This window comes from Anabrus simplex, chromosome 2 (assembly GCF_040414725.1).
Source record: "Anabrus simplex isolate iqAnaSimp1 chromosome 2, ASM4041472v1, whole genome shotgun sequence".
Lineage (NCBI taxonomy): Eukaryota > Metazoa > Arthropoda > Insecta > Orthoptera > Tettigoniidae > Anabrus > Anabrus simplex.
The window spans coordinates 324,897,444-324,923,869 of NC_090266.1; the positions used below are offsets into that span (position 1 = coordinate 324,897,444).

The 26,426-nt window shown below is 38.0% G+C and overlaps 1 protein-coding gene across 2 annotated transcripts in view; it reads left to right on the forward strand.

The window, feature by feature from the left end:
• nes (lysophosphatidylcholine acyltransferase 3 protein nessy) overlaps window positions 1-26,426 on the forward strand; it is a 478,088-nt gene that overhangs the window by 227,891 nt on the left and 223,771 nt on the right. Inside the window, exon 5 of one of the 2 annotated variants that reach the window (XM_067140682.2) lies at window positions 6,890-7,048. The exons of the other annotated variant lie outside the window; for it this stretch is intronic. Within the exon in view, the coding sequence (XP_066996783.2) occupies window positions 6,890-7,048 (159 nt within the window). The remainder of the gene's footprint in view (window positions 1-6,889; window positions 7,049-26,426) is intronic. 2 annotated transcript variants of the gene reach the window in all.

The following is a 26,426-nucleotide window of genomic DNA, read 5'->3' on the forward strand; positions in this document are numbered from 1 at the left end:
TTTGAGCACCAGTATTGCTCGTCTCTTTCAGTAGTTCAACTGTTATGTTGTCAGAACCCGGTGCTTTGTGCTGTCGCAACGATGTGATTGCCCTTTTTGTTTCCTGAAGTAAGATGTCTGGTTCTTGTTCAAAATCTCGCCATTCAATCATCAGCTGTACTGTCTTTCTTTATGCAACTCCTCAGAGTACTGTTTCCATCTGTTCAATACAATTTCAAAATCGTGTATCCTATGACCATTAGAATCTTCTATGGACCATACACGAGGTTTGTATTTATTTGACAGCTGTTTTACTTTACAGTATATATCGTGTCTCATTGTGATCGCCATGAGCTTCATTTTCTTCACAGATTCCTGACAGATACTTATGTTTGTCTAAGCGGCAATTACATTGAATTTCACGACACAGCTCACAGTATCTGTCTTGAATGTGCATTTCTTTCCGTTGTTTCCGTTGTTCTATGAGCTGCCACGTATGATCACTGATCCAACACTTGCGACAACTCTGTATTGGAGAAGAATGTTTCATTGCAATGGTCACTATATTTTGTTTGAGGTCTTCCCATGTGGACCCTTCATTGGTACTGTGCTCCGTTCTAGTGTTCAAAAGAACATTCTGGATTTCCACATCAAAACTCCTTAAGTTTTCACCTTCCACCTTTTGCATTTTACAAGGTACACAGCGCATACCTCTGAGTTTCAACTGGAACAGTAGTTGGTGATCTGTGCCACAATCTGCACCAGGGTATGTTTTTGCATTGATGACAAAATAAATATTGCAGATTTCACTTAACCTGGAAATACACAGGCTGGACTACACAATATTACATAAAATTTACGATGGGGTTGCTATAAGAATTTTATACTGCAGCATTTCAAATTCTACCATAATTTTAACTCATTTCATATACTATCATAGATGCTAGTTACGTATTTTAAAATGTGTTTTAGGTTGTTTTAAATATGTGTATATAATTGCTCAATTTGCATCTAGGGCTGATGATGCCACATTACAGGTGCCGAAACTAGTACCCTTATGACATGTGATTGGTTCACAATAAAACATTATAATATTGTTTTTTGTTTTGTAAAAAATGTGGTCGTCTTGCTATCAGTGCCAGTTCATGAAGTAGTTCTAGACTGTCTCATAAATTGTGATCAACTATTAGAACATCTTCAGTAGTAAGCCATTATCATAAGGACAAAGAAGCAGATGCCATAGCGGAATTCAGTATGGATACATAATTATTCTTTCCATCTGTATTTTATGGCCCCAAAACTTAAAATATGTACCCCCCCCCCCTCCCCGTGCTTATGAGAATCATAGGTTTTACATTAGGTCTGTGTTTATGCATACTATATGTTTTTCACTGAAGAGATACACATGAGTTCCATTGTATGTGACTACAGCCAAATTGTCTCTGTCATTAGCAAAATCTATTTTGGCAGCAGGTCTTGTGTGTTTTACTACAAACTTGTTCTGACTTATAACCCAAATATAATGGCACGGATTCTGACATCAGTGATTTAGTAGCCATATGAATGCATTTTCCAAGTTGAAAAGAATTGGTAGTATTGAATACGAAAGCCCAATTCAAAGTTTCACCAGTGTAGGACTTGTCATTTTCTGTATGTATGCATCAAAAGAGATGAAACATTAGGTTGGATAGATTTCACAAGGGTGTCAAAATTGTTCTTGGGAACATCTGTTAGCTGGTTTTACTCATTACTTGTCTACTTCCGTAGTGTAACGGTTAGTGTTATTAGCTGCCGTCTGCGGGGGTCCGGGTTCGATTTCCAGAATTGCCAGAGACTTAAGAATGGCAGGAAGGCTGGTATGTTGTTGAAAGGGTACATGCAGCTCATCTACATTAAGGATGTGCCCAAAAAGTGCTGCACCACCTCAGAATGAGGACACAAGTTTACTTTTACCCTTTCATTATCTGATAAGGCTGTGTCATTATCGAAATCATGGTTTTTGCTATGGGCTATGTTCCGTAATTTCTGTATGATGCTTTCCAGTTCTGTTTTAGACATGGTTGAAGGATCAGAGTATATTTGTAAATTCTTCGTTACATCATTGGTCATCAAGTCATCCATTGAACGGGAATGATAGCACAGTGCTCCATGTGATATTGGAATATTCGACTGAACAAATGCTTGACTTCGCGCTTGTATTGTTATATTTCTAAGATTTCTCCTTGATTTATACACAGTACAGCTGAAATGGACCTTAATTTTTTTTTTTTTTTTTTTAGATTCAGAGTTATGCATGTTTCACTAGTTTCATATTTTGAATTTGGTATAATTTCATTCACTTATATATCCACTTCACGAGTTTCAAATTTTGGTGTTATTGGCTTAAATTTTGCTTTGAATTCCTTTATATATTTGTTCGCAAACTGGGGTGCATCCTTGGGGGAGTGGGGGATGTGAGGCATTTACAAAGGGGGACACATACAACTTACTCAGAAGAAAAGAAAAACATTTGACCTGATCAATAACAAAACTAATATACATAAAACTGTAATACTTGTGAATAAGGATTTTTCTGTAAATGGCTTCTAAGGGTGAAATTAATTGTTCCTGTGCATTTGAATTCATCATCCTCCTCTTCCTCCAAGTAACAGACATGTGGTCCATTACAGTCTGAGTCCATATTTTCATCATATGTCCTATAGCCCTTTTCCCAGTAGTCACATATTGAAGATTTTGTTTTGATATCCTCCGTGTATCCATTTCACCCAACATGTCCCTTCCAGTACTTTGAGTGTCTGTGTACTGAAGCATAAGTTCAATTCTTAGAGATAAATTGCTTTAAAAAAAGAAGTTTATTTTAACTACTCTTCAGGTCAACACTTTGAATTTAAGGCTGCAGCTTGATATTGACACTTTCTTGACATATGATTATTTATATATATTTCAATGTACATTCTTGTTTCACCATCACATCCAAGTTTTTAGTTACTGTTGTTATTATGAATTTTGAAATTCTCTCACTTATTCTATATTATTCTCAAATGCAAGAATTTCTGGAAAAGAAATGTTTGTAATAACGGTATAGGGGTAGGGTGTATGGGATTTGCAAAGCTTACCTAGGGGGCACCATCTGGAAATGTTGGGCACTACTAGCCTACAGTAATCCCCACTCGTGCACTATCTCATAGTGTGTTTTCGTATTCTTTTTATATGCTTACATACTGCATTTTTTGTCTGCTGGTACGCAATGATACGAAGATGCAGCACCTTCTTTTCCCCAAGTTTCTTTAAAAAAGGCCCTGAGATTTATTGACAGAGAAATGTGTTATAAATATTCCAGCAGATGCTACTGTGTCCATGAATTGAATTTTCAGTTTTGATTCTCACAAGTTGGTTCAATGCTTTCATGTTTCATAGGCTACATTGGTTGGTAACGCAGCCAGAAACAAGAAGCTGTGTTCACTTTCTTATTGTTTCCAATTTAGACTATCAGTTCTATATCTGCTCTGCAACGTTCAGGTGTTCCTGTGAGTTTTTAATTAATCTACTGTAAGATAAATCAGGGTAATTATTCTTCATAATGTGTAAAATAAGTAGTTACTACATATCAGTAAGCAAAATAGGCTGAAGAAGTAGAAATTATTTGTGATCGTGTACAACAAAAACTAGCACCGAAAATACACATGGGAAGATCACGAAACCAAGGCTAAAGATCCACAGGGTAATAAGGATATAGATTCTGATAATGACTGCACAGAATGTTGACCCCTTAGCAAAATATGGCTTGTGTGAGAGAAGGGAGTGGCTGGTGACGCTGACGGTATATCGGAATGTATGTTAGATGTGTGGATGTTGCTGTAATAGTACCTACGTGGTGAGTACTGGAACCTTTTCTGCTCCAAAAAGAGTTCTGCTTCTCTATAACATTTTGGACACACATGAGACCCCAGAATACTTGCTCTTCAGGTCTTTAACTGTGTAAGAATTCGTTACACACCTACCACATGCCACATATGTTCTCTTCCTACAGCTACCATACATGATGTTCTTAAACATCCTGTAGTGTACATCATTTAAGGAAAGACTGGGTAAAGAATTGATATGGAATCTGCCACCTGGCAACAGCCCTAAATGTAGATCAGTGATGATTGATCATCTGTGTACATTAATGCTGTTACACTGGTGTCCTCTACCACCTTTGAAATATTGAAACATGTGTTTTATTTATGTAAACTTACTATCATTAACCCCTCAGCGCTTTTCTTCCGTAGCTGCTGACCTCTATACGTGGTATAGACTCATACATGGTTTTGCATTTATGGCTATAGCGCAAAGAGTTTGGAGTTATGGATATGCAAATTGTTTCGTTTTCAAGAAGACATTTTCGGGTTTATCTGTGTTGTAAATAAGAATTGGCAATCGTTAAAAATGTAGTTTCCGGGCGAGTTGGCCGTGCGTGTTGAGGCGCGTGGCTGTGAGCGTGCATCCGGGAGATAGTAGGTTCGAATCCCACTATCGGCAGCCCTGAAGATGGTTTTCCGTGGTTTCCCATTTTCACACCAGGCAAATGCTGGGGCTGTACCTTAATTAAGGCCACGGCCGCTTCCTTCCAACCCCTAGGCCTTTCCTATCCCATCATTGCTATAAGACCTATCTGTGTCGGAGCGACTTAAAGCCCCTAGCAAAAAAAAAAAAAAAAGTAGTTGTTTTTGCAAGGATAAATATTTGTCAAGTAAGTCTGAGCACTAATCTCTGCTTTTTTAAAATTCTGCTTGCTTCATTCTTTCCCACAGAATAAAATAAAGAAATTATGATCTGAGAAGTTTGTCTTTTCACGTGATGTTCTTTGCTTTAATTTTACATTAGGAGTGCGGTTTATTTATTATTTTTATTTTTATTTCTCAGCTTGTAATATTTTCGTAACTCTCCACGAGCGCTCTGTGTAGGCGTCAGTTAGTGCTGCTTTCTGTCATACGATACGAGAACCAGTTGTTCATGGTATATATCTCGTTTGAAAGACGATGTCTCTACCTTTCATCTGAAATATGTATCGAGTTTGTTTGTTATTCCCCTCATTCAGTTTCGTCCTGCTGCTGCTTCATCAGTCCGTGTGACGCGCCGCGCTTAGCCGTGGTTTGACTGACAGAAACGTGCTTGAAATATTGTATAATTCAGATGAAAGTTTAGTCGGAAGTAGCAGTGGCAGTATTAGCAGCAGTGATAATGAAATAGATGATGTGGCTGTGGCGGATGCAGCGATAAATGATGAGAGTGACGAGGAGAAACCAGTACTTGGAAATTTTGTGTAGGAGAATATAGATAATTATACAGGTCAAAGGGAAGTTTTCAACAGTGAATTTGGATTCCTAAATTCTCTAGTAATATTCAGACAGTTCACAGGGACAAACATTGAGCAGACATCTTATCGGGTTCAGCTAATGGAAGGTTTGTTTACAAAATACGCTCGCTCGGGCGGGGAATGAAATAATCAAGGCCGGCGCGCATTAGATAATACAGTTCCAAGGTTGCAGGAAAGACATTTTATCAGGAAATTAGCACCCAAGAGTGAGAAATCTAAACCTCAGAGACGCTGTATTGTGTGTTCAAAACACGGTGAAAAGAAGATGTCGGAGTACTGCTGCCAGGAGTGTGACAGGTCTCTGTCTCGAAGAGTGCTTCAAACTCCATCACATGAAACTAAATTACTAAGGAAATGTGAAACAATTATGTAATTATCTGCTTGTACATCGTTCTTTCATAAGGAATTCCAAATTTCGTGAATATTGGGCTACTCTTATACTTGTAGTAACGCTTTGAGTGAATCGATGTATTTCATTCGTGCGTAGTTGAAATCTCATCCGGCCATGGGGTAGGAAGCTCTTTAAATGGTTGCGATGCTGAGGGGTTAAGGGCAGACTTCTCTTATACTCAACCACTCAACTTTAGAAGGATGTCCCAGGTCACTGTCAGCCTACTAGTACCATCCAAACCTACAGTGCTGTTCTTGCTCTGGTGTTCTATTGATTACTCAGATGCTCATCAGTTACACAAAACTGCCATTCAATGTATTTGTCTCCAGTGGGATTCAGCTACACAATCGCTTGTAAGTTTGAAGCAGACCTATCGTAGTATTGAAGTGCTCAGCATTACGTATGTTACGTGTGTTTTTCACCAGCAGCACAGCGTGGCAACACTTCCATATGTACAGTATGTATATGCTATAATATATTTATTTGTTTATTTGGGAAACCAAAACAGCTCGATGCCAAATTCCGCAATGAAAAATACATTTACAGTTGAGTAGAAAAATTCAAACGTAAAAAATGAGCGAAAGAGCATTGACGAAAAATCATCATGTAACTTATCTCAAGTAGAAAGTGTTAGCTCAGTGCGTTCATAAAAATAACTACCTGCAGAATATCCCGTTGTAAGCTATATATAGCCACAACTTTGCACACCGAAATGAAGCGTAATCCATTCATAAACATACATACTGTTGTTTTTCCCTTCTAGAATGAATGTTCAACAACAACTACTGCTCATTGTATGTTATGGGACCTGTTTCACTTTTCAGTACTTTTCTTAGGGATTGAAAAGGACCTCACCAGCACCCATCCTTCATTATCATTTAGCATTGAATTTGTGATGTTGACTCATCTGGCTATGTGGTTTATCATCACTTTCTCTGGCTTATGTGCTTTCATTAATTAAATTCATTTCTTACTAATGTTAATTATAATAATGTTCTCGTATTTATGTATTTACATTTTCATTGGGATTATTTACTTTGCATGTTGTAATAGCAGTCATTACCTTGCAAAATTATGCATCATGGTAACTTGAAATATTTCTGTGGTAGTAATGCAGTTTTCATAGGAAACCTGTTTAAACCTGGTGATGTGTGTTAAAGGAGCAGCTCTCAGTGGAGCAGAAGAAAACTGCTTTGGATAGAATTCCAACACTTTTGGAAGTTGCTGGACACACTTATTTCCCTGCAAGTTTCTTAGTGGGACCTCAGTTTCCAATGAGGAGATACCTGAATTTTGTCACAGGGCAGTTTAAAGAGTCGGTAAGTATTGATAATTTAAAAAAAAATTATAATTATTGTTAAGTGTATAATCTATTGTTACCTTATATATACCATAAACCTGCCAGGAGGTAGACAAGGATACCATTGGAGCTGCATATTTCCCAATGGTGTCTTCATATTGGACGATCCCATTTGAATTTTTATCTTGGTAGATATAAAGCTATATCAGGTAACGACAAGGAACATTGAGGCAGCAGATCTTTTAGCCAAAACATATTGGCCTTCCACAGATAAATTGTTTATAACCATGTTGTCCATAGTATTCACCCATGCACTCATCGAAATGTAGGTTTTGTACTACCCAGAAATGTACAAGGAAACGATTTGCGAAGAGATCCGTATATGGGTGCTGTTTCCACATCTTGTCATCATTGCTAGGGCTGGTGTTGTCACTGAGTGAGTGGCAATGCAGTCTGAGTCACGTAGCTGTCAGCTTGCATTCGGAAGATGGTTGGTTTGATCCCCACTATCGGCAGCACTGAAAAATTGTTTTCTGTGATTTCCCATTTTCACACCCTTTTCACCTTTACAGTCCTAGCTCCTTCCTATCCCATCGTCACCATAACAGCCATCCGTGATAGTGTGACATAAATTACACATAGCAAATAGTTCATTTTGTCTGCACATCTCTAATAGGTGATATCATGTAATGGTGTTAACAATGAACTCATTATGAACATCACCTGGTGCTTCTCAGCATGACCTCTTTAAAGAAGCAGTGCTGTAAACTGACAATAATTGCACAGCTATAAAAACTTTCAGTTGATCTACAGAAAATTTTGGGTCTTGAAACTTTCTTGAATTGTACAAATTTCCTAGACTCAATTGCTGAGAATTGCAACACTTCTGCATTGCAAATCTTCTCAACATTGCGGACAGGAGACATTCCCCGCAGGGTTGAAAATTGGTTTCAGGAAATAATCTATGATTATTCTGGATGTCAGCATATGACCTAGAAATATGGTATTTCCTTTCCTTCAATTTTTGTTTCTGCAGGCTCAACTGGAGGCCTTGGAATATCCTCTTCATGCCCTGAACGTTGGCTCTCTGTAGTACTAACAGCAGTCTTGGCATTGCTGGAAAGTTTGCAGCCAGTAAGACTGTTAGCAAGTCCCCCACCTTCTTCCTCATCTGAATCGTCAGAATGAGTAGGTATTTATTTCTGGAGGTTCTTCGAAGACACTCTGTACATCATCAACTATATCATCTTATTCAAATATATCAAGAGCCTCCTGAAGAGAGATATACTTGTCAGAGGCAACATTACAATATATAGTATTTCACAAATGAAATAAAACTTTTTTGACAAAAAATAAAATCATTCTTGCTTACAATTTGTGGAAGAAAAAAGTTTCTACAATTGGCTGTGTGTTCAAAATTTAATTCATGAAACCCTGCAGAATAAGTGCAGTATTTATATCTATGAAGAGCACATTTGAAAATATCCATAATGACAAAAACTCAACTAATGAATTATTTTTTAAACAGTCATGCTGTGTTTGATCATATGATTATGCAATACTTCAGCATTACATACTTCTTACAAAAATTATTATTTTAACATGATAGCCTTACAACTTGAAGTAGGTGCTCGAAATTTCACCGAGTGATTTCTAAAGTGAGTCAGAAATATGGCTGCACATTTGATCACATTTAATCACATCATGTTATGACAGTATTATGACTAGGTGATGTGCGATTTGTGAAACCAAGATTCATCAGTTTCACATTCTCTTCATACAAATTCACACAGTTCAGATCGCTTGTCAGTGTCATCCTCCTTAAGTTTGTGGACACAAATTTTTCTCAAACTACTGATGCTAAGCTCATGTGCACCTTGGTGGGCTGATTTCTGTTGGCTATTAACAAATACTTCCACTATCCTTACTGATGTTACTTCATTGGCGCTGTTGCAAGGCTTTCTGGAGGTTTTCCTTTCTGGATATTTCAATCAATCAATCAATCAATCAATCAATCAATCAATCAATCAATCAATCAATCAATACTGATCTGCATTTAGGGCAGTCGCCCAGGTGGCAGATTCCCTATCCATTGTTTTCCTAGCCTTTTCGTAAATTATTTCGATGAGATTAGTTGATAGCTCAAACATATACGTGGTAGAAGAAGCAGCAGGATATAATAATCATAATAATAAGAATAATAATTTACAGCAGAATTTGCGCAGTGAGAAGGAATAGGACCAAAAGAAGGTGACAGGAACAAGAAAATCTCGAATTTAACAAAGCAAACAGGATATGTATTTAACAGATAATAAAAATAGTAAACATTTTTCAACAAGTTTAGTAAATCGCAGACAAGAGTTTGCTAGACTGAAATATATAGAGGAAACCTTGAAAGACAAGGAAAATGTGCCACATTTACAATATAAAACATCAAAACCGTATGAATAAGTATAAAGGGTACAATGAAGAATAATATAAGTCGATATAGAGTAAGCAACCTGAAAGAAAAAGTGAAAAGAAGGAAAAAGGATAAAAAATGAAGTAGGGATTGAACGGGGAAAGGGATTCTCTTTGCCAGGTGAAGTTACGCTGCAGAATGTGTTAAATAAACATTATACCAAAAGGTAACGATGGTCCAAGGAAATAGATATTGTGATTTCAAAATTCCATTGTCCGTAGTACAGTTCGTGTTTGAAAGGTTTTAGTCAAAATAATGTCTTGCATATATATTTGATGCCGTAATAAGCTGGCCAAAGTAAAGTTCAAGTGGGGCAGATGGCCCAATGAAGAATTTAATGTCCAAATAACATTATGGTAAATGACAATATCGAACGTAGCAGTAGTATGGCTGCTTCCACCACTCCGTAACGAAGCCAGACTCAATATTTTGAGTGGTGGAGCGAGATTATATAATCGTACAGAAACATCGAGAAGAATAGAGAAGTTGAAAACCAGCATATTCCAGAAACGTCATAATCACGTGTCCAATAGAGGTCAGCGCAAGCACACACACAGGTAGAGGAGGCGGTGCGTGGAGAAGAAGATGACGTCAAGATCACGTGATGAACAGAGTAGGCAGGTGACAGGTGAGCATAGCAGAAGAGTGAATGAAGCAGTGGCGGCGTGATCGGCCAAAACCAGCATGCGAAGGTAGGATGTATACGTAGCGGTAGCGGAGATCGTAACAAAACTTCTTCATCTACTAATGTCATTCCACGCCATTTTTCCTCTGACAGCTCAGAACATACCACTTAGTCCAGCAGCTCGTCTTCTTTCTCCGAGTTGTTCCCAGCCCAAACTTTGCAACATTTTTGTAACACTACTCTTTTGTCGAAAATCACCCAGAACAAATCGAGCTGCTTTTCTTTGGATTTTTTCCAGTTCTTTCCTGTTGTAAGCAGTTGTTTTTCCCACTTTTCCACATTCAACAGCGGTAATGCAGCATATTCGTCTATTAATGTCATTCCACGCCATTTCTGCTCTGACAGCTCGGAACATACCACTTATAATACCAATATAAATGGTCCGTTATTGGACATTATAAATTTTCCAGCTAACTCATTCCTGGTTGCCACCGAGCTCGAGAGCTTCAGTCACTTAAGTGTGGCCAGTATCCAGTATTCGGGAGATAGTGGGTTCAAATCCCACTGTCGGCAGCCCTGAAGATGTTTTCCGTGGTTTCCATTTTTACACCGGGCAAATGCTGGGGCTGTACCTTAATTAAGGCCGCGGCCGCTTCCTTCCCAGTCCTAGCCCTTTCCTGTCCCATCATCACCATAAGACCTATCTGTGTCAGTGCGACGTAAAGCCAATAGCATTACTGATTGCCAGCGTTTCGCCCCCGTGTGCTAGGCTGGGCTCATCAGATGGTACCTAACACACCTACCAAGATGCATGGCTAGTGCATACCGTGGAGGCCACTGCGTACGCTAATTGGAGCCACCGGCAGTGCCAATGCACTATGAGAAACTTTGTCTCATTACCAAAAATTGACGCCTGCTTGGCCATCAGATGATATAGTTGATTCCCATAGGGAATCTGACATATTTGTTCCAATGAGTAAATTTATAATACCAATATAAATGGTCCATTAACGGCGAAATGCTGGGAACCAGGAATGAGTTAGGTGGAAAATTTATAATGTCCAATAACGGACCATTTATATTGGTATTATAAATTTACTCATTAGGAGCAAATATTTCGGATTCCCTATGGGAATCAACATCTATATCACATGCCACTTAGTCGAGCAGCTCGTTTCCTTTCTCCCAGTTCTTCCCAGCCCAAACTTTGCAACATTTTTGTAATGCTACTCTTTTGTAGGAAATCACCCAGAACAAATCAGGCTGATTTTCTTTGGATTTTTACAGTTATTTCCTCTTGTAAGCAGTTGTTTTTTCACTTTCCCACATTCAACACCGGTAATGCTGCATTCAAGTCGCTTCCTGCCAGTCTTGAGGCATCATGATCATTTTGGTACACAGTTGCGTACTTTGCAACTGTAACTTACTGCTGCATGTTCATTGCCATCTTGGCTAATGACGTAAGTTAAGGCACTTATCACTTATCTGAAATGCACAAATGAAGTTCCAAGATACAAAATAAATCTACCAAATTTTATATATCTTTGTAAAGATATAATACACTGAGGATTGTTGTGGTGACACGGAAAGGTATAGATGTTTTGATTAGAAAAATGTAAGTCATTTTCAAAATAATAATAATGAAACTTTCAATCATACGTACACAAAATTGGAACATGTCACATACAAACTGATATACCATACACAGATTGTCAATAATGTATTTGTAATGGACTAGCAAACGTTTCATCGCTCTGAGAGGTATATTCTTGAAAATGTTACGGAAAATGTATTTGCATGCAATAATTTGAAGGCTTGACCGCAGACTACGTTGTTATGGTAGGTTGCATTATGAGAAGTTCGTAATCACTTTCACTTTCCGATATTTGATGCAAAAAAAATAGCTGATAAACATTCGAAATCTGAATCTGTCAGTTCATTCTCATTAACCTCAAAGTCAGATCTGTCACTTTCATCTTCCAATAAATTTCGCACCACTTCATTTCTAATGTTTCCGTAATGAAGTGAAGATGCTATATTTAGATACACACTGTACTAAAAATGCATATAATCAATCAAATAATAATATATACACAGAAATAAATAACGTGCACTGAGCAGAAAACTACGAAATAGAATAACAAAGCAGAACCAGTGAAGGTTTGTTTACAAACACTACAGGAGTGCTGCTCAAACAGATGGCAGAAAACTGCACTCAATTATTTCTGTGAAATTGCGCCCAAAGAGGTTGTAAATATGAATAAAACTGAACTAACGGCTGCTATGGAGATCGAGAATGGCAAGAAGTAGACTGTCATGACATCTGTTGAAGAAATGAGGAAATTATGAGAAGAAATACGAACATGTCAAATATTCAACAATGCCACTTCAGCAGGGACCAAAGTGTCAAATATTTGACAGTTGCCAGTTCTGGGGTTAAAAAGAGATGTTGTAGATAGATAGATAGATATATAGATAGATAATGCCTTGTAAATGGTACTTAGATTTAAGAAGTTAGTATATTAAAAAAGTAAGGTTTCCTTGTAGTAGCTATCAGACCATTTTTTTTCATTTGTTTAAGTTTAATTGGTTTAATTTGTTAATTTGTTTAAATTTAATTTCAGAATTAATTATATATAACATAGAGAATATATACTGTATATATTTTTTTTTGTACACTGTAGCATATATCAGATGGTTTGGCATAACAGCAGGCTTCATAGCCTGAGCTGTGCCAAATAAAATAAATACAGTAATATACTACATTTACATGAAATGTTTAGCCATATTTCTGACTCATCCTGAATCTATAGCCACTTACTTGAGGCCCAATGCTGTTTCTCTGGCTCTTGAAATAATGCCAATCTTTAAAATGCCCTGCAATTTTAACAAATCATTTTCCACAATAAAGCTTGCACTTGTGTCATGATAATTGGTACATGCTATCAGACAGAACAGTGATCATAGATTTGTGGATTACTAGATGGTTTCACAACTTGCTGTATGGTGTGATAAGATGACCATGGATGGTGCTAAAGGCTTAAGTTCTTTCACATCACAAATTTCATTATCATCTTGATGGCCAGCTTCTAGTGTATTTCAGTTTTTATTGCCAACATAAAGAATGTGACAAATGAGGGATTGAAAATTAAGCTTTTCTAGAAAAAAGAGACAACTGAAATGAACAGCTCTGCTCAATAAATGCTTCAGATATATTGATCAGATTTTTTTTTTTTTTTTTTTGCTATTTGCTTTACGTCGCACTGACACAGATAGGTCTTATGGCGACGATGGGATAGGAAAGGCCTAGGAAGTGGAAGGAAGCGGCCGTGGCCTTAATTTAGGTACAACCCCGGCATTTGCCTGGCGTGAAAATGGGAAACCACGGAAAACCATCTTCAGGGCTGCCGACAGTGGGGCTCGAACCCTCTATCTCCCGATTACTGGATACTGACGGCACTTAAGCGACTGCAGCTATCGAGCTCGGTATTGATCAGATTGAATACAACTTTCAGCCATAATCAATGTTAAATTAACCTTTAAGTTTTTCAGCCTTTTGAACATGGGATACAAATTTATAAAACACTAGTTCGCACCTAAAAATGTTTATTAAGTATAGATTGACATGTTCTGTTCTATAAACAGTCTTGTACATATATATCCATGCAAATAAGTGATTTGAATGAATCTGACAATGTTCTATGTCATTCTATTTTTAATAAGCTATTTTTTTTTTTTTTTCAGGTATAAACTTGTGTCCTATCAATTTGTCCCATGTGTTCAGCATAAGCATAAAAAAAAAAAAAAATCCTGTGGCACTACAGCCATGATGGTTCTTGCTCTACCAAGCGACCATCACTCAGCCTTGAAGGCCTGCAGATTACGATGTGACGGGTGGTCAATGTGATGAATCCTATCTGCTGTTATCCGTGGCATTTTAGGCAGGGGCCAGTATCGCATCGTCAGATAGCTCCTCAATTGTTCTTGCATGCTGAGTGGACGTCGAGCCTACCGTCAGATTCAGCCAAGAATCCCTGACTTGGCAGGAAATAGAACCTGGGGCATCTGCATAAGAAGCAGGCTACAAATAGTTCAGAGTGTCTGGTTCTAGGCAGGTGTACAATAGTAATTACATTGCATTCTTCATTAAGTATCAGTAATGAGTAAGTTGTAGAGTTTTCTGTTAAGGTAAAAGGTATTGCCTTTTACACTGAATCCATACATTTACACACATGCACTATACTCTCAAAGTTTCTTGACATAGGCCATATCACCTTACATTGGACTGGCTCTAGCTGAGGAGAAGAAAGTAATTTTCTTTCTTAAAATAATTCAGGGCAGGAGTATAATTGTTAATAAAATTGAAATTGTGCTCAGAAGTGAGATATTCAACATTATTATGGGCACATAATATCTCTCTCTCTCTGCACATTTATTCCGTGATGCAGGTGGGTCTGTTGTGGGTGCATGCCTTCCTCTATCTTTTCCTTTTCAGCAGGCATGAGTGGTATTGCCTACAATTACCATATCTTGCTTGTTTGAAGCGCTTGATCCACCTGACAAACACAGAGCCTATTTCCTCTTAGGCTGTGAGAGGGCCATATCTGTCATCATATTTTCATCACTTCTTACAAAAATGGTTTACCACCTAAGATCTGCTTCGTATATTTTCTCTCTAATAGATCCAAATCCCATTTGCTTTCTGACGTTCTCATTGCTTATGTAGTCAACTTTTGTAAGGTCTAGGAACCAGAATATATCTTCATCTCCTTTCCATGGAGGGCTTGTGTCTTATTTCTCTGTTTTCGGCAGGAGAGCCAGCTCATTTGTCAGAAAGAAATTATAACTGAGATTTTGTCATTTATAATAAATGTTTGTCGGGGCCGATGACCTTAGATGTTAGGCCTCTGTAAACCACAAAGATCATCGTCAATAAATGTTTGGAAATAGATTTCGTTACTTAAGAAGAGAATCGTTTGGTAGAGAACTTGAGATTCATTATAGGTGCGACAGAAATGATACGATGGTGTGTTATGTTGTAAATAACCATTTTCAGGGGTGTCAAAATTTGAGAATCTATACTGATGTTGCTTCGTGTTCTTGAGGATTGTCCAAGGTCTTGCAATTATTTTATTTGAATGTCACGATAGCGTTTCAATCCATAGAGTTTCAACTATCTTTTTCAAAGATATATAGTGCTACTTTGTCTGATGTAGCTCGACTTTTAAATGAAATCGACAGCAGCTAAGACGAATTATTAGTTATGGTTAGTGAATACAATGTTTCTGAGTGTGATGAGAGTGATGATAATTTGAGTGAAATGGAAGTAGTTGAAAGTGAGAATGCAAGCGATACAAATAGTATTGAACCAGACGGTGGTTGGAGAGTTTATCGCCGAGCTGATCCAAATATTGTAAAGAAACCACACACCGCAGGTAAAAAACTGTTTTGTACGAAAGAATTGATACCACAAATTGTTCATGTGACTAACCGCTATGCAAGAGAAAAAATAAAAATGAATACACCATTGAGGGAGAGGGGCATCTGGGGTAATTGGACTGATGTGACAATCGCAGAAATGAGGACTTTTCTCGGTGTTGTACTCAATGTGGGTATGAATCCTAAACCAGATATAAATGATTATTTTGCTGAAGATTGGGTTGACAAATGCTCATTTTTCAAAGATGTTTTTTTCCAGAGACCATTTTCTAACTATTTTTTTGGATGTTTCACGTGTGCCCTCCTAGTCCTGCTGCTACTAGAACCAGGGAGCGACAAAATGCATAATGTAGTGGACTATTTGGAAGGGAAATTTAAAGAGTATTATGCTCCAGGGTGTAATATTTATATAGATGAAAGTACGGTGGCCTTCAAAGGACACCGACTAAGTGGGGACTGCACGTATTTGCAGCAGCAGATTCAAAGACAGCATTTGTGTGCTTATTCATTCCATACTAGGGTGCTCCCACAACAAATGTACTAATGCTTCAGAATATCTGTGGTACTATTGACTTCCACATATACATTGATAGATTCTATACCAGTTGTGATCTGGCAGAGGAACTGCTGAAATTAGGTTTTCTCATAATGGGAACAGTGAATACAAACAGAAAAGGATTGCCAACTCAAATGAAATCAACAGCTTTGAAGAAGATGAAGAAGCATGATGTTTTGGCATTTAGGAAGGAGGATAAAATGGTTGCTCTTTCATGGAAGGACAAAAGGATTGTGTCAGTGTTGAGTACATGGCACAGCATCAGCATGCAGCACGTCTAAAAGTAGGAAAGATTTTGAACCTATTCTGAAGTCTGTAATAATTTGTGATTACACTGACCATATGGGAGGAGTGGACATATCTAACCATTATACATCAACATATAATTTTGGGAGGAAATCTTACAAACGGTGGCGTAAACTTTTCTTCTGGTTGCTGGATGTCTGTATGGTGAACAGCTTATTATTATTCAACGTGGAGAGGAAATCACAGCAGCAAAAGCCACTGAGGCGAAGGCAATACAGGAAAGAACTGGTATGAGAGTTGGTTGGTGATGTCCATAACCGAAATGTCAACAAGAATGATGACCATCAACCATTAATGAAGAAGAATGGCTTCATGGAAAGCCTCACTTCATATATTCAAACATCAAGGGAAATTCCAAAGGTTGTGCAGTGTGCAGCAACAGGCTGAAAAAGTGTTGAAGAAGAGAAACAGTGGATTTTTGCATCACCTGCACGAAGAAACCTGGACTTCACCCTGGAATTTGCTTCAAGAAGTACCACATGGAGAAGAAATATAAGTAGGAAAGGGGCAAACTGTCTGTTTAACTACATGTTTATTGTTTATAGTATGTATCTAGATTGATAAATTAATTCATAATGTTGTGAGTCATACTTTGTATCTTCATTATAACTTCATTGTAAAACAGCTTTTTTGAAGATAACAAGTACGACTAGCACAGGACTACATGAGAAAAAAAGTTTGTTTGCTAAGGGTTAAAATATAATTAATCGCTAAGAGTAATTATAAATTGTATTGATTGGGGGGAAATCCTCAAATCTCTATATACAGTATACTGAATACGATTATGTTCTCGAGACAGAATAGATGTTGCACCTTACATAACATAAAGCCATGGGACATCTTGGAATTTCCTATCACCTATTTTGGTCCTAATACAAGATGGAATTTTATGTTATTATTTTTATGTAAAAATGTCCTTACAAAAACCACAGTCATTTTATAAGCACAGCATAACGTTCAAATGTTTATATCGCTTCCCATTCGTACTGGCTCGTGCAGCAAGTGTCTCAACGTGCTTCCTAGCTGAGTTCAAGGTCATGAAGAAACCAAAATTTCTGGAGTTTTGATGATCCCCCCCTCCCCCAATTTCCTTGTGATAAGTGATGGGCAGAATTGAATATAATACATTCAAGAGCGTTCGAGAATCAGTACTTACGTTTCAAACCATATTCTTGAGTTCAACAAAACCTTTAAAAGGCAATTTAGGCCTAATTTAGGTGGTACAAGACTTCCAGAGACTTACTACAAACAGTATATTGGTGACCAAATCACATTGGAAGATAAAAGAAGACGGCATTTCACGATCATTTTGGATGCTTTTGTATCGGATGTGCTTTATTTTATTAGATTAGAGAATTAAAAACTACTTTTTGTTTTGCTTGGCATTATTTATGAGGTATTTTTTGCCGAGTTTGGCTGATCAAATTTGCTGACCTAAAAGGAGATTTTGCGGGAAATAGACTAAATTTCCCCGGTAAAACTGAATGTAAAGTAATGAGATTTTTGACTCATGTAATTAATGTTTGAAGCCGGCCCCACATTCTAGCTTGCCTACCTCTCACCCGGAGACCCCGGGGTTCGATTCCCGGCCATGTCAGGCACTTTTACCTGCATATGAGGGCTGGTTCTAGGTACTCTCAGCCTACGTGATGTGCCCCTCACCGCACACACACCTACTAACACAAATACTTACCTTATGGACTGGTCAGAACAGGCTAAAAACAGCTTGGAGCTGGACTCGTACCTCATCAGTCAACGATAGAAGGCAGAAAGGTGATAACCCGCACCCCCAAATAAAAGAATGGGATCAAAAACATAAATATATTAACACTAGTAGGAATTCAAATAAAAACCTAAAGTGAACAAAATAAGAGGGGACACTGAAAAGAGATTACTTGTGTATCACAGACGTAAGGGCTGTAAAACACGCAGTTGTGTTTCCCATAATAAGTGCCATTTGGTAGATATTAACAAAATTGTAAGGAAACGTTGTGAATTACAATTACAACTAGAATTAGAACATACCTCTTTCTTGGCGAAGGAATTAATTATTTGGAACGAAGCATCTCTCTCACCAAAGAGAGAAGTTGGATACCTACAACGAAAGCAAACATTTACTTTCTTAAATCACACAAACGAGCATTCAGTAATACCAGACACAAGTTCAAACCATATCTTATTTTAAAAGATGCGGTTCACAACAATCACTTCTAAGCAGTGGCGTATACCAAGGACTACCAAGGCTATTGGTAAAGCCCAAACCTCAAACGTGAACGGTGGAAATCTAAAGCACATTATAATATAAGCATCGGACCCATTGTTCCATTTACAAAAATTGAAAGAAATGAGAAAAAAGTCACACGTATTGAACCCTTGAACTTACCATTCCATCGTTGGTTGGCCACAGCTGCTACAGTAGAGCAATATAGAACTCTTAAATCATGGGTCGTTGCGGGAAGAAATTCGGTCACGATCTTAACCAAACGATGGGGTTCAGAAGAGAGCCTAACTACTTGAAATGCGGAGCAAATATGTGCTTACTAACTTTTATTAAATTCAAAATGGCACGACAACATTGTTATTTTAATATAAATCCTTGAAAAAAAAATTATAAATCTTTTATTATTGAATGTTCCAAACGCAGTCACATTGCATAGCGTTGCTTTATTTCTCACACTATCGAAGAGTTGCTTCGGAGAAAGTAATAAATTAGTGGACAGCGAAACTGAAAAACTGAAAAAGGAAAGACCTGAAAACCGGGCACCTATTACTCCAAACGAGAACTGAGAATTAATCCACATGATCCGTGGAAAATCTGACTTTCAACAAGTAGATCGCCTGATTTCCTCTCAATTAAGGTTATCCACCAGTCGAACACCCTTGCGTATACGGAACACCCGCCGAATGGACCCTTAATCGAACCAAATTGACTATCAGTTGCTTTGGATAGGTTGCGGAATATTATGGGAAAGCATGGTGTTCATTACGAGTTAACAGCATCATTCACAATTGAAATAAAATTCCACCATGTATTTGTCATTTCATGACACCCTTAAGTGATAAAATAATCCGGATGCTAAATGTGCATCACCCAAACAACTGTTCGGAAGGAACCAACAACAACATGATCCGCGAGGATCTTACGTTACGTCGTTCTGAAGGAACAAAACTGCGAAATGCAGGAAACACTTTTTCATCACGCATTTAGAAGAAATGCCAAATACTGAAGTTAATTAAAAAGCGGTAAATCACTTGAAAGGTATTATTATCAAACCGATTTTCAGGTTAGAAAATGGTTATGTTACGCTTAATAAAATTACCAGTCCACATTGAAGAATACAACAAACTTAAGGAATTCTTTCCTTTTTAAACAATGACTACCATTACAGATCCATCTACTTATTGTTTGTCCCAACACACTACCAATAAAGTTAGCACTTAATCGAACTCAACTACGTATATAAATGAAAGAACGACAAAGATTGAAAATAAAAATAGTATTACTGGCTGACGAATCGAAACCACATTCGCAGCTCAAGTCTCACACTAATACATTGAGTATCAATATGCACACTATCAAAACGAAATGAACGTCAGAACGACAAAACATGCACACTATCAAAACGAAATGGACGTCAGAACGACAAAACAATTAAGTCCGTAAAATAAAATAAAATAAAACATGGAAGTCATTTAAACTCAACACACATGGAGAATTACAGTAAAATATTTAATCACCATCAGGTCGATATCCAATGTTGGGCAACCCTCATTCGCCGATAACGATCCCATATCTCAGGGAGCACCTTCCAGCTGTTGGAGCTGCGCACAAGTTGGCCTCATTATTACCGATCTAACCCTCTTCATATTTCATATTTTACTGTAGATGCTACCTTCGCCCAGGTCACTTCGCAAAAACAAAAAAAAAAACCCCATCTAATCTCAGACTTGAGTATGTACAGCTGACATCCCAGACCTATCGTCGGGCTCACTTAAAATCTGTACACCCTAACACTAATCTCTATGTACACGATACCTTCCTAATTCGTCAAGCGTGAACTAGGATGTCTCATCATCAGTATACTCCAAGGATAACATGTGACGTCCTAAATCTATTGTCGGGCGTAAAATGCGTCGTATTATGCTTCCTCTGGCATATCAGGCGAACTAACAATTTCAAACAAACTCTGACATTTCAATTGTAAACCTGGTCAGACTAATAACACACAACGGAACAACGTCTCTTGCTATTAAACGAATGCAAGTCGGAAAATGCTGTAAGTCTCTATCTCGTTACAAAACGTGAACTCGAAAAATAAATATTACGTGACGAACAATCCCCCAACTCAAACAAGATCTCAGCATGCGCAATGAACTGTTAGGGAAGAAAATAATAATTCCCAACACACGTCTACCATTTAGCGGATGTTGTCCAAAAATAATAATCATCACTACCGTATTGGAAACCCTCAAATCGCCTACCGCCAATTTCAAATATTTATATCTATGACTATCCAGTGAAACGAAATTCAATAAATTTACACGGTCAAACAACACCAACCGTGTATTCTAAATGCTCTTTTATCCTTGAGGTCACATTATCCTACTATTCATACTGACTTTACGTAATTAGTCACTTGACTTTTACTACCAAGATTTTAAATCTTTACTGGAATCGTTTTTCACTTGGAATCTTACTAGAAATCTACGGTGCCTCACACAGTAGTCGTCTCAATTTTCGGATTGTTAGCAGAATACACTGCAGCCTGTCACAATACAGCCTGTCTCACAAATCCTTCCTCGGCAAACATAGCCTGTCTCAAAACTCATTCTCCTCGCCTTATCCCAGCGGTATTACTTAAAATCCAGGCTCCTTTCACCTTCAATATTTCTATCACTCTCATCTCCACATATATAAATTCTTCGCTCTCAATCCGCTTTTCTTATATTGCGAAGACCCTTTTCACATTTCAATCCTCTGGTGAAAAACAATAACCATTATAAAATACACCTCTTTATTTTACTGTTACTACAACTTTCGGACCTCGAGAATACAAGAACACACCGCGATTTTCCATATCATCAACATACACGGTGTCACAAAATTTTACTTCCCATGATAAAACATAACTCTATCGAATTTCACTGGAATTTTCTAAATGCCTGCGATCCTTGTAGAACTTATTCGTTAAATGCACTTTTAACATAGGAAGACGCGGTAGACATTATTATTATTATTATTATTATTATTATTATTATTATTATTATTATTATTATTATTATTAATTTTGACAGAAACTTCTGAATTCAAATGATATTTGAAATTAAGACATTCGCCAGGACTACTTGACCATTATCGCTTTCCTAATTTTCCTCACTTTGGACACTATCTCATAGAACATTAACACCAGATTTAAATGTCGCATTTTACAGTTTCTTGACGTGACATTTACAAAACTAAAATTTTCACACGCTGACCAAAATTATAACACTTCTCACCTGATAATTACAATTATCAACCCGACACACGTCTTAAAAAAGAAATTGGTTGGGACAAACAAAAAAGTCTAACTACAACATAATACAAAATATAGACACACCTGCATTGACGTCATCTCCAGTATTCTGGCTACATTTTCGCCAGCTGACCTCGTGCTTAGCCGCACATGGGTACAAAGAACATCATCTTCTCAAACATATCTATCTTACAAATACTGCCTTTTCACACGTTATTAAATGACAACACAAATCACGCACTTTCTTCGTTATAATTTGTACAGCAAACCTCCTTCGGTCTGCAGTCAACTGCGACTGTCTCCCTTCTCCCCAGAGTCGGCTTTCAGTCACCCTAATACAACATGTGTTCAACAGTTAACCAAATCAGAACTACTCTGACTAGCTTCCCAACTCCCTTAACACTTTCCAACACACACGAGGTGATACAATAAAATCTGCTATGTACTTTAACAGACGCCTATGCTTTCACAGTTTGTCGGTGAAAGTTCAGAAAATTTCTATCACCTTCCCTTTCTAACAGAAGATGTGGACCACAGCCACTAACATGTACTAAGTTATTTGTAGATCAATCTTATACAATTTTCTGCTGACGACGGGCGTAAGCTTCCGCTGCTTCAGAAACCAGACCGACACTGAGAAATGTGCAGAGGTGGGTTTCTTTTGTAGTCTTAGGAGTGACGCTACTCACACCACTAAGCTTGATTACGTAATCTGCTAATTTCGCGATTTTCATGAAACTTGTACCAGAATTCCGGACAGACTTGTGATTTATTTAGATGTTAATCTCATAATTTTACCGCACTCGCAACAGGTGAAATAAATTGTTTCTGCCCGGGCGTTTCGCGGGTTTTCTTCATCCATTGACCTTGGCACGTGGAGCTAGTCCACTGATCTGACGCTGATTTGTACTTAGGCTTAACTGCATTTATATTTTACCCTGGGGGTTCTGTCTTCACGTAGGTTTTGAGAATAATTTAGATTATTTATTTCTGTATTTACTGTGTTGCGAAATCTCTCATTACACAGAATTCCGTGAATTTGAAGAATTGTGGGGTACTCGAAGTCCACCGAGGTGTCACGGTATTTCACAAGCTTACCGCGGGTGAGTTCGTTCCCACGCGACAGCGAAACTCTGGAAGTGCAACATGGCTGCTCTCAAAAATAAAAGTAGCTCATTATTTGAAATAAATATTGAGAAAAAATAAAAAAAATATTTTTTTCATCGTAGAATTATGGGTTCAGTATTTCTTAGAGCAAGTAGACATTGGAGACTGATATTGCAGCCCAGACTCTTGTCCCTCTCCCCTCGACTCAACCCGCGTGGTTTGCTGCTGTGTATTGGCTAGGTGCGGGGACTGGGGGGATAGGTGTTCTAGGCTTCAGTCTGTCAGATCGCCACTGCTAATTATCAACCGTGCGTTCCTCATCGTATATACTTCCTCACCTCATACTTCTGACTTAATTACATAGATAAGAGAGTGCTGGTATTTCACTCCCGTTTACTTCTACATCCTTGTAGTAAGACACTGCAGGGCTGCTGTGATAGGAGCAATATATTTTTATTTATTTACTGGTAGATCTGCTAAAATGTAATGCAATCTTTCAGGTTCAGTGTTCTCTTTAGTTGTTTGGAAACGAACCCCTGATCATGGGTCGGACACCACCACTGATCTCCCGAGGAAGCTAATTAACCTTTGAATGATCTGTACGACTGCTGTAAAATTCAAAATGTTACGTAATAATAATAAAAATAATACTAATAATATGGTGCTTGGCATTTGTGTAGGCTAGGTGGTGACCTGGTGAGGACAAAATGAGAGGTGAAGACGTCATAAACACAAGTCCCCCAAGCCAGGGGAATTAACAGTATTGAGAGGGTTGATTCCGAAAATTGATCCAGGCCATTGGACCAAAGGCAAGCATTCTAACCATTTAGCCACAAAGCTGGCCTTTAATTTGTTAAATTGTAGGCTTACCATCTCCACTGACCAGGTGTTGAGTATTGGCATTGGCGGAGGCCAGGGCAGTAGCTTGTGAAGTGGCAATACAGCAGGCTACTCCGGTGGCTATTGGCTGCAGCTCAAAAACACTGGAGGCTTGATGTTCACTAAACCAACGACCGAAAAGGAGTAACCTCAGCCTAGTGGTAGCCCATGTCTTGATCCCAGCATACGCCACTGCCTCTAAGGATCCGCATCACTAGACAATAAACAAAAGAACACCGGGAAGTTGGCCCGGCAAAATAAAAAAAAAAAGAGGACAGTATATGAAAGATGAGAGGTTGCCATAGTTGCGAGATCGTTAAATGTATCCAACAATGAAAAAGGTAAAACGAAGAGCAAATCTTTAAAATAAACAATCAAACTGGCGTGTAAGCCGAGAACACAAGAAAGAAAAATAAGGGTGGTGTTAAATAGACACCTGTGAGATACGGAAAAATAACATATATTCAAACAAATAAATTCACGCCAACTCACGCGTGGTGTAGAGACCAAATGTGTGCAGGACAACATGAATATTACTATCAAGACACGTTACGAGAAAACTCGTACTACCGAGCTTGATAGCTGCAGTCGCTTAAGTGCGGCCAGTATCCAGTAAACGGGAGATAGTGGGTTCGAGCCCCGCTGTCGGCAGCCCTGAAGATGGTTTTCCGTGGTTTCCCATTTTCACACCTGGTAAATGACGGGACTGTACATTAATTAAGGCCATGGCCGCTTCCTTCCACTTCCTAGGCCTTTCCTATCCCTTCGTCGCCGTAAGACATATCTGTGTCGGTGCGACGTAAAGCAAAGAATTAAAAAAAAATATAAAAAACGTACTGCATGATAATTAAGATCACTGGCCCACGAGCTTGAATAAAACTTACCAGGTCGTAACCCAAGGATCGCCGTATAATAGATAGGCTCATCCAGTTACGATCATTATCTTTATCCAGGATCCATGCTAGATGACATATTCATATCGCCTCTCCTAGGGCAAACATAAATTACACAGCACTAGCGTTAACGCAACATCAACACCAACACAAGCTCAGCCAGCCATAACAACGAAGAAAACATAGCATAGAGTCTCAATTCAGAACAACAGGCAAACACACATCATTCACACAGAGCTATTTTCCGTTCCCACATATTGAATAATTTGTGTGAAAAATAAATGCACACAGGAGAAGCAAATAAAACCTACAGCAAATGAAAATTTTAAAACCTGTAGAATAGGGTCTCAGTACACGAGATCAGCATAACTATGGCAAACAACAAATCAAAATAAATACCTTACATCCCGAAGAATAGAACCAGCAGATTCTGTATAATCAAAATCATTGACTCTGAGTAGAGAGTTGCGTAGGGTGGACAATAAGTCCATTTGATAAACCACACAAAATCTACTGCAATCATTTTGTAGCTTAACGTTTCCACCTTCCTCGCATCAGACATTGTTGTCTCTCACAGAGAGCAGAAGGTAAAGAGTGTCACATGAGAGAAATGCTTCATCAGATATTGATGGCATGAGATGCCATCTGTCAAAGAGAAGCTAAAGATACGTCATGTTTGGGAATATTACAAATTGATACGTTCGAGACATTTCCATGAAAGCGACGTCAGATTTGTGCATCACAAGGACAAAATTGGTATGGCACAGTGTTTATAATTAATTGAGGAGGTATCTAACGGTAAGATGGTGACCCCAATCTAGAGAGCCAGAAATAACAGCTGAGAGAATTTGTCACCTCGTAATCTCGATTCTGATTTTTATAAAACGAAATTCAAATGAACATTACCAAAATATGCTGTTATAATGATATTTTGTTCAAAATATGCCATGAAACTTAAGAAAGCCTAAATATGCATTTATATGCTGAATAAAACGTGTTTAATTTTGATTATCATGCTTGGAAACGTGTTGAAAATTCAGACTGTAAGATATAATGTTAAGGGAAAAAATATGACGTCATAGAAATCCGCCCCCTAGTCATCACCATATCATTCCCACACTCCCATTGCTTTTCCATCAGTTGTCTCATAATGAAAATGGGCTCTATTGTTGACCTTCCACTTCTGAAACCAAACTGAATTTCCTGTATCTGATTTTCAACCCTCAACCTTATCCCACTTTCCAGTATCCTCTCCATTATCTCAGCAACATGGGATATCACAGTAATTTCCCTGTAGTTCTTGAATACTTTCTTATCGCCTTTCTTGAAAATTGGGTCCTCAGGGACCTCTTTATTCTTCCAGCCAATCCTGAGAACTCGATATGTCCACTGCAGGCCTACAGCTCCAGCTGCCTTTATCATCTTCACTGAAATTTCATCTATTCCAGCAGTTTTCCATTCTTCATCTTTCTTACTGCCTTTTCAATTCCATTTGTTGTAATTTCTTTATCCATTAATTCATCAACTAATTGCCTTCCCTGGTGGTCAACTGAATGACTGTCATTATTTCTCATGTTCAGCAAAATTCAAAATATGACTTAATGAATAGTATCTA